This window comes from Glandiceps talaboti, chromosome 10 (genome assembly GCF_964340395.1).
Source record: "Glandiceps talaboti chromosome 10, keGlaTala1.1, whole genome shotgun sequence".
NCBI classification, from domain to species: Eukaryota; Metazoa; Hemichordata; class Enteropneusta; family Spengelidae; genus Glandiceps; species Glandiceps talaboti.
Genome location: NC_135558.1, coordinates 7,932,832 through 7,942,788, shown reverse-complemented (window position 1 = coordinate 7,942,788; position 9,957 = coordinate 7,932,832). Strand labels below are relative to the sequence as shown.

At 35.8% G+C, this 9,957-nt stretch overlaps 1 protein-coding gene across 1 annotated transcript; it reads left to right on the top strand.

The window, feature by feature from the left end:
• Positions 1-547: 547 nt before the first annotated feature.
• LOC144441089 (metal-response element-binding transcription factor 2-like) lies at positions 548-8,912 on the top strand. Its single transcript, XM_078130618.1, has 13 exons — positions 548-627; positions 1,706-1,875; positions 2,509-2,590; positions 3,062-3,157; positions 4,174-4,423; positions 4,891-4,943; positions 5,363-5,405; positions 5,647-5,715; positions 6,211-6,334; positions 6,910-6,977; positions 7,210-7,383; positions 7,708-7,816; positions 8,394-8,912. Exons 2-13 carry the CDS (start codon positions 1,723-1,725, stop codon positions 8,910-8,912), a joined length of 1,740 nt encoding a protein of 579 aa, XP_077986744.1. The 5' UTR covers positions 548-627; positions 1,706-1,722.
• The last annotated feature ends 1,045 nt before the right edge of the window (positions 8,913-9,957 follow it).

The following is a 9,957-nucleotide window of genomic DNA, read 5'->3' as shown; positions in this document are numbered from 1 at the left end:
AGGATATTGTCCTCAACTTTTTATTTTTTATTTTTTCCCAGTTACTAAGTAGGCTTATTGTTCACCTGAGTGTTTGCAATCACTCACTCAGATCACTATTTCATACAGAAGAAGAAGAAAAGAGTGAAGGAGCCCAGAGACTGACATGAGCAAGCCTACGGCTTCTTTTTTAAAGGTACATCACTGGAGACTCACTCACTGGGTACAATCTCAGACCACTAAACTGAGGTACAATCGAAGGACAATTATGACCGCAAATTTGTTTGTCATCAATGCGATGATCAGCTTGTATCGGAAAAAAATGTAGAACGAATAACAAAATACTGATTCCCATCCTTATCATTCAGTTACCATATCTCGGGGTGATGAAGAAAGTATCCGTCAAGTTATCTCACACCAAGCTAAAGGGTATGCACTAATTGTTCCTCGCTGAGCTGAGTAGGCCAAAAAAGGCCCATGATGGCGCTAAATGGAAATTACGAAAAACCCTTCCACTATCTTGTCGGTTGAATTGGCTATATTCGGATTATCCTCTGGTGCCAACCAACAGCATTTATTACGAAATACACAAGCACACACTTTTGAAGTTGTTTGAGTGGTTGTCTTGCTTTCAGTTTACAGTGCGAGGTAAGTTTGACCCCAAGCAAGTTGACCTTTTACTTGAATGCACTTTATTTGTAAGGTGTTCCATTGGCGCTACAATCCCACCATGCCCTCCTCGAGTTCGGACCTTGCCCTTCTAGTACTACACTATTGAGCTCTACTATTGAGCCACGCGATTCACATGGTACGTGCGCTTGTCACAGTCTGTGTTCACCTAATATTCCTTTAACATTTCTTTCTGGAGACGGTATTACAAAATTTCTCATCGACGCAAATTTGTGTGGGTGAGATCGCCCGTTTCCATTGCTCATTCATTTCACCGGATGTATCATGACACTAAATGACCACTGAACGTATTTGTGTTTACGTCTGTGCGTGTGTGTGTATGGGCGGGGGTCATATACATGTACGTTGCGTGTCATCACTTAAGTGGTAACTGTTGTAGAAAGTGTCCTTTAAATGAAGTTATCTTAAATTATAAATTGTCGATTCTACAGGCAACACCAATCAGCTGGACAGCTATCATAGCCAACACTAGCTCTGGGGTCATTATATGTACCACAGGGAGTCCGACACTTCACGTGGATTGAGACACATGTCATTGTCAGAGTCCCTCTAGAACACATACATGTATCCAGAGGTGAATTGTAAACTAGGATGTACCATCTGTATTTGATTGACCTATCAAAATAAACAAATGCGTGTCAACACCACCACCTGGAGAAATTATTTGCAAAACAAACATGTAATTGTTGTAGAGTTTTTCAATTTACCGGTATATTCTATCGTTGACATTTCACATATTTGATCTATTGAGTTGAAAGGAAATTATGTATTTTGATAAGAGTTAAACCTGGAATGAATGCTTTTGAAAGTATGGAAAAATTCCTATATTGAAAATAGTACAGAATTACTTAGTTGAAGCATGGAGGAATATAAAGGGGAGATTTTATACTCCCCAGGAAGATCAAAGGACTGTCACTGTGTTCCATATAAATCAATGCCAGGGGTAATAATAAGGATTATGGATACATCAGCACTTAGAGCTTAGCTTTGCAAATAGGCACATTATATGTCAATCATGTTGTTTATATTTTACTAGGAAACATTAACATAACAATGGAGAAAGAAATAGACAGTAACCAATCAACAGACTGGAATGACAAGAATGAATTGGCTGACTACACCAGCGGTGACATCAAGTTTGTGATTGGTTTAGATGTCCTTGCCAGGTGGTCAGACGGACTGTTTTATCTTGGAACCATTGAGAAAGTGAGCAGGAAATTATTATTTTTTGTATTATGCCATCTGTGTAACAATCACAATGATGTATGATTTATGTTTGGAAAAATCATAACATGAAGGTATAGATTGTAAAGAGTCTTCAGCGTGATAGGGCGCCCTCACACTGGCCGATGAGGACAGTGCGACACAACATATTTTACATCCTCTTTCTCTCAACTTGTACTTAGTTAGTTGTGTACAAACAAATACACCCTAGGGATAAAGAGGATTTTAATTTGCTACGTTTGTGTTTGCAAGAGATGATATAGTGCCCACAAGAACGACAATCTTTCAACGTAATATGAATGTATTTGTTTAAGGTTGTATGATGTAGCAATATCTACTTGCTGAATCTACTCAACATACTTAGGTTTCCCTTTAAAAATGATTATAGACACCCCAGTAATATTTCTTTTGCATTTGCAAATAGGCACATTGTATGTCAATCATTACCAATTTTGTATTGAGTCATGCAGGCCTTGCATTTAACTTTTGCAACTACCACCCTTTGGGCAAGTAACCCAATGTTATGACAAGTCTACAGGACAGGCAGTATTACATGTATTATCAGTATCTTTGTATATAGTATATACATGTATGTTTTCCTTGTTATCTTCACAGGTGGATAAAGAGCACGAGAAGTGCTTAGTAGTGTTTGAAGACAACTCGGAACATTGGGTTTTATTCAAAGATTTACAAACAGGTAAATTCATGTATCACTAGTCTGTTTACAGTTGAAGATAATCTCAGGAAAACCAATCTATCCACCTGTCTGATAGTGTTAGGTCTTATTTCATATAAAAAAACAACAACTTACAAGTTCAGTGGTCCTTTCACGACAGCAACTAACCAGTCTGCTGGGATGTAGAAAATTTTAAGGAAAAAATGTTTTGATAGGTGGATTTTGGCATGTGTAGCACACAGCATTTCTAATTTTACCATTCCAAAGTAATTTTATTGTACTTTCCTAAAGATGCACCTATTTGACCAGACAAATTTGTGTGGTGTATAGGTGACAAGAAAACTCCATTAATTATTCTACCAACTGAGTTTAGGGGTTTGTTGTTGTAAACTGTCAATCACACACCCTATTTATGAAAAATGATTTCCAGCTTTTCACATGTCATTTCAACGATAGTGATAAGTTGTTTTCAAATCTACTTACTTTTGAAAGGACGAAACTACAGCTCAGACATCAACTGTACAATATGCCAGGATGAATCATCGGAGTCACCCAATGAAATTGTCATCTGTGACAGGTGTAACCTAGGTAGGTATAGTAATCAAATGATATAGCAGTGTTTCTGGGTATTTTGTCGTGTAGTGGTGTAGCATATGTTGTATTACTGTATATATAAGTACCAGCCGTTCCTTGTATTGGTGTGTCTGCGTACTACTGGTGTTTGTACTGCAATGCATTTTATACCAGTATGCAAATGAGAATGCGAGCATTACTAGGTACACATAATCTGTCAAAGAAATTTGCTGTTTTTGGATAAAATATTTAATAATAATAAAAGCTTATGATGCTTGAATGTTGGTGTGGGTATTTGGGGTATTAGCACTTGTGTTTTTGGTGTTTCCTGCTATGCCTTCACTAACTTGTGAAAGTATCGCCACAGAGGCTACCACAAACACTCGCACAGATACCCAGAGTATGTTACAATAGCACTTACATGTCATTGTGTTTGAATTTATCAGTATTTCCAAAGGCATAGCCAAAACAATGTCATCAGAATTGAGTAAAAACCAATGTACATGTACCAAGGAATTATATTTATAATGTCTTTTTGGACCTAGAAAAATGACTCAATTCTTGACAGTTGTTATATATAGCAAGCTAAGGCCAAAAAAAATGATCTGGTTCTGGTCAGGGTAAACTTTCTAAAGTGGTGCAACGACGCGAATTTTTTTTTTTCCTATTTTTTTTTTTTTTTTTTTTTTACAAATTAGTAAATACACATTTTTTTGACACTTTACATACTCTGTTCTATCATATTGAAATCTTGAAAAGCTTCCTTTTTCTTCAAAGCAGTTTAGGCTTTGTATTTAAGCAGTCTTGGCATGTAGGGTAGATTACAGCTGCTGGTTCTGATATTAGGAATAAATAAGGAACGGGAAAGCAAAAATTATCGAAAAAAAAAGGATCGACGCGAGGGTATTCAGGGCACACGTGCACTGACCAGAACCAGATATATATTATTTTTGGCCAAAATGTACATGTGAGTCATTTCCTTGTGCATAGCGTAGCTTGCCAAGTCATTCTTTTTTTCTCTTTCCATGTAGGCTATCATCAAAAATGTCATAAACCTGAGATTGATGAGACGGTATTGAAACCAGATGTCCCCTGGCATTGCAGACAGTGTGTCTTTGCAACATCAGTGAAAAGAGGTGGAGCATCTAACAAAGGACCCAATGCTAAAACCTTCCAAGACATGAAGAAATCATTACCATATAAATTAAATATATTGTCATGGGATGCCAGTCATAGAACCAACATACAGCAATGTTATTGCTATTGTGGTGGACCAGGAGAGTAAGTTTGAGACCATTTTCCAGTATTTCTAAATAGTCACAGTGCCGAATTTTCTAATCAGTAAAATTTAAAATAACATCAGTGTTTTGTTCAAGTCCAAAGTTGAATGTACATGTTAAAACAATATGGTAATATTTTTTAATTCGCCTTGCACTTGAAGATGCCAACAGTAAGGGCCAAAACTTTCTATTTGAAAATGCTACCAAGGGTTCTGAATTGCCACTCTGAACATAGCAACCAGCCATGGCCCAACATCACTTTTCTCATTTAGAGCCCATTTCTCCTCTTGCAAAATGCCAGCCAATTTTAGGCGCCTTTCGAAATGCCAGTCAGTTTTGTCAGGATTCATTCACCTTTGGAAAAGCCAATCAGTACAGACCCTATATGCCTCTAGAATTGCCAACATTGGATCAATTTTCCAACCAAAATTCTTATTTAACCCCATTGTAAATGTACTTGTATTGTAGGTGGTACCTAAAGATGTTACAGTGCTGTAGATGTAAACAGTGGTTCCATGAAGGTAGAAACTTTTACACTCTTTGATTAAAAAATTACTTTATATGTGTAAAATGTGTTTGTGCTGGGTTACCCAAACAATCTGATTAAGTACTGCAAACCTAGACAAGTACATTACTTCACAATTCTGCAAATTTTTGATCAAACTAGTCAGAGTTGGTTGTATTGCACTTATATACAGCGTATTTACATGTACAAGAGACATTGTTAATGTCGACAGATTTTCACATTTTTCTTTTTTTTTCAGTGAATAAGCAAATAAATTCAGATTTACAGTATCTTGTTTCAATGCTGGATTAGCATAATGACTATATTTGTGTTGTCAGAGTGGAAGCTAAAGTTTTGTTGGCTTTATAATGTAAATAATTCGCCATGTCCAATGATGTCCAATGTCTCATACGATATTCTATTTGTTATTTACAGCGTGTGTGCAGTGTTTAGATGAACCAATGATGTATGGAGACAGGTAATATTTAGATGAAAGTTCATAGAGTCACCCATTTTGAGGTTTATTTTGACCATGACTGACCGTAATGATGAAATATCAACGCAAAGTTATTTATGATTAAAAGGAATATCACTCCAGAAAATGGATGAATTTCCATAAACTTGTAGTACTTGATAGTCATTTCAATTTTCACATCACATAAATTTTGTGCACTTGCAAAGGAACACTGAACTGAAATCTCCATTTCCCTCTTTTCCAGGTTTTATTTGTTTGTGTGTTCAGTGTGTAATGATGGTCCAGAATACCTAAAGAGGATGCCTCTCAGATGGTAAGTTTGAATTTTACGAGATATGTTGAATGGTAAATTTGAATCTTGGATGATTAGTTTTGATTTCAGATAAGTTTGACTATAGGATGGCAAGTTTGAATCTTAGAAATGGTAAGTTGGACAGACACCTTGATGATAAGTGTGCACCTAGCCTGCACAAAGGAATTTGACATGTTAATCATTGTTTTTTTTATCTGGAAAATACTGGATAGGAGTAATTCTCTACCATAAAAAAAAAAAATTTTAAAGTGTGAATCAATTTTCATATGAAAAGTCTGCCTTTTGATGGTAAGTTTGGATAGAATGTAGGAAGTTTGTCTTTGTTGTCCAAATTCATTATCCAGGCCAGGATGAAAATCTGAATCTTCCGTTAACAATATTTAATCAATTTTAGATGAAAAGTCAGAGCTCAACATCAGCATTATAAACTTTGTTTGATCTCCGTCCATAGATTTATCGTTACAAACTGTTTGTTTTTTTAATTTGTCATTATAGGGTTGATGTGGCTCAGTTGGTTCTATTTAACCTAACCATGGTACACAGAAAGAAATATTACGATATTGATCAAGAAATTATTCCCTATTTGAATGAATGCTGGGATTATCTACAAGTAGAACATGTGAGTGTGTCATTCTTGTCTGTTACTTCTTTCGTACGGTATTGATAACATTTAGAAATTAAACCAAAAAATGGAAGTAGGTACATGTGTGGCACTTCCATAAGGAAGATTTCTTCCTATCTTCAAAGAAAATGTTAAGAACTGTAAGTAATATTTTTTTTTAAAAATTAAACATTTTGACTGATGGACATTTCACGAAAACAAAGAATCAATCAAAGGTTTCCATGACAACCATGATCAGATAGACTCTGACATGCTTGAAAGTGATGAATATACATCGTTTATATGAAATTGTGTGCTGTTTTACTGACATAGATTATGTCACTCTAAAAATCTGTCTTTGTTGAACTTCTAAACTCTACACTAAAGCTTGTACTTGGGTTCTATCAGTGCCAGCTTTGCTGCTCAATCATAGATTTCAGCTTTCTCAATGTTTTAATGAAATCTGCCTGTGTCCAGTCTTACATCGAGTAGAGCATTCTCACTAGTAAAACACAAAAGTTGCAAGAATTCTCAAAACTGGTACTGTCTGTAGATAGTATCTGCAATAACATTTTCTACTCTATTTTTTACAGTTAAACGTGTGCACTAGATCAGAGAGACAGGAGAACTTTTTAACCGCTTTGCAAACATCAAAGAGCAGGTGAGTAAGACACTTCTAATATTGATAATAATGTTTATTCACCATCATGAGTGGTGCACGTGGTAGAAAACTGAGTAAGTTGATATTTTTTTAAACACTAAGTTATTTAGTTTATTACATTCACCTGTGGTAAAGAACTGAGTAGGTTTGTATCTTTTAAATGCTAGATATTTCTTTCAAGGAATTGTGTAGGTTTATATCTTCTAAACATCACATTATCTTATCCTTATAGATTCACCTGTGGTAAGGAACTAAAGAAAAGGAAGACAATATGGGGTTTAAGGATACGTACAGCACCAACACCTCCTAGTATTATCTTACCAACTACAGGTCAGATCACTGATGACATCATGAATGACCTCAAAATGAAAGGAAGACGTACTGTCACCTTTGTACCAGCTCAAAGGTATATTGCTCTTATCTAAATATGTCTTCCCCTCTTTCCCCTACATCCACCAGTATGTGTTTGTGCTTTGTACCAGCTCAAAGGTATATTTTCATATCTAAACTTACACCAAAGCCATAAAAAAAACATGCACACACACACGCACACACGCACACACACAAAGCCCAGAGGGGAATACATGCAGGAATGGGTTATGTCCATGCTGAAATGTATATTTTATGCATGTGAACTCAATTACTTTGGATCTAATTATGGTGAATCATATTGAACCATCTGACACTAAAGCTAATTTGCCAATAATCATACATTTTTTAATCTTTGCAGTCCAAAATCATCTCCAAGGACAAGTGTCAAGAGAAAATTGGATGAAGAGGCCCAGTTTTTAGGCAAATGCAAAAGGGCAAGAAGAATGCTAAAGGCAGCACTAATGAAGGTAAGAATGAATTGAAAAGGGAACCCAAGTGAGGGAAATAGTGTATTTTTATTGTCATCGAGATTTCATTATTTTACTTCACAAAGAACTATTTTACCATAATAGGTACAGTAGTCGAAATGTTCTATATCAATTCATATATTTTCATAATATACTTTATGTTTTATCCATGGCTATTATGTCCATTTGAGAATATAATCACCTGCTAACATCTACCCATAGATCCATATTGTAAATCAATTTCATACTATTATTTTACTATTCTGTTGTTTTATTTTGACACCAATATTTTAACTTTGTCAACTTTTATTTTGAGAGTGATGGCTAAGTAGGCACTAGTATGTAAGTTTAAACACCGATGTGAGAGCCAAAGTGCTATTTTTATGCAAAATTATGTAATGTCATGAAGTGCCAAATTTATCTCATGTTGTTTTGTTCTTTTCTCTCTGTAAAAACTAGAACAGAGTTTCCTCTTTTGTTTTATGGTTAAAAGCTTCTCTGAATATTGTAATTATTAGTGAGAATACTGTGATTAATTCAATGTACAATATTATTATTTTGGTTTATCTCTCCCTAGGGTAACATAACCAACAAACCACCCAGTGCTAACCAGTCATACAAAGGATACGCCGGTAAATTGCTACCTCTAGACTGGGATGAAGATAGTTCAAGTACAACCTCCTCAATACTGGATACTATTCCCCCACTCAGGACCCATCCTGTCAAGAATGGTCCCAACCAGAAAAGTACGGACACAGACTCCATAATCTCGGCATCAACACCACGAAACAGAAAAGGAAAGAAAAAAGCTGTCCGCGCCATCACTAACAACAACAATAGCAGCAGCAGTAGCAGTAGTAGTAGTAGTAGTAGCAGCAGCAGTAGTAGTAGTGTGGAGAGTGACCCAGAAGTAGCCAATGGTATTCTGAATGATAAAGCCCTATCATTGCAACATCTACGGCAAAGTATTACATCTTATTTTGGTGCTGAAGGTAGGCTGGCCTGTGGAGAAAGGTTCAATGTTCTGGCTAAACGCATGACACCTGATGGCAAAGTTCAATATCTGGTACAATGGGAAGGCTGTACAGCTGAATGAGGTGATTGTCAAAAGAAAATGATACTCGACATTAAGAGTTAAAGTTCCTTACATGGTCAAATGGGTAGACTATTTCTTTAAGACTGATTGCAAAAAATTTACCAGATACAGTAAAGTTACATATGCGATACAGCAGCTTAGATTGTCCTACTAAATGGCTTACCAGTAATCAACAAAACAAATATAATTGGACGGTAAAGTTCCTTACCTAGCTAAATGGGTAGGCGGTATTTCTATATGAACTGATTGCGAAAGTGTATCAGACACAGTAAAGTTACATATGTGATACAGTTGCTAGGTTGTCCTGCAAAAAATAACTGAATCACCAAAAACAATTATACTCAGACGATCAAGTTCGTACCTGGCAAAATGGGTAGACTGTATTCCAATATGAACTGATTGCAAAAAAAAATGATACCTAACATGGAAAGCTTCCATACGTGAATTAGTGAATAGTTCGTTCTACTGAATGATCCAATGACTAAAAAAGTTACCTGCTGGTAAACTTCCTTATATTATGTTAGGACTGTGTTTCTACAATTACAACAAAATGATACATGGTGGTAGAATTCCTTGTCTGGTACAATGGAAAAGATGTCCTGCAAATTCACCAAATCTGGGAAAAGTTGATTATCTGGTATACCGGTTGTTTTGCGATAAAATTAGTGAAGCATGATTTCAACTTTTGGCATCTCTTTATTATAGATGAGTGAATAACTCTAGTAGTTACGTACGTATCTGTGGTTCATATGAAATTATTCCACAATTTTTACTAGTGAAATAAGGAGAGGGAGAGATGTAAAAAAATTTTGATGTTCAGATTCACCCGGTATAACAACCACTGATGCTCTTGACAGTCAAATGAAGTCAAGTGTACCAATAACTGTCTACTAAAGACCAATATCAGATTACTAAAATATGGTTTGAAAAATGGATGTCTGGCAGAACTATAGAAAAAGTTGCTTCCAATCAGAACAGTGATCCTATGGAATCCTGATGGCTTGCTCCAATGATCAGATATCAGTACAGCAAAACCATGTGATCT

Excerpts from the sequence above, each read along its gene's own strand:
- LOC144441089 (XM_078130618.1), top strand. The coding sequence starts at position 1,723 with ATGGAGAAAGAAATAGACAGTAACCAATCAACAGACTGGAATGACAAG. Across the intron at positions 3,158-4,173 it reads CTGTGACAGGTGTAACCTAG|GCTATCATCAAAAATGTCAT; the intron begins GTAGGTATAGTA and ends CTTTCCATGTAG. Across the intron at positions 5,406-5,646 it reads CCAATGATGTATGGAGACAG|GTTTTATTTGTTTGTGTGTT; the intron begins GTAATATTTAGA and ends CCTCTTTTCCAG.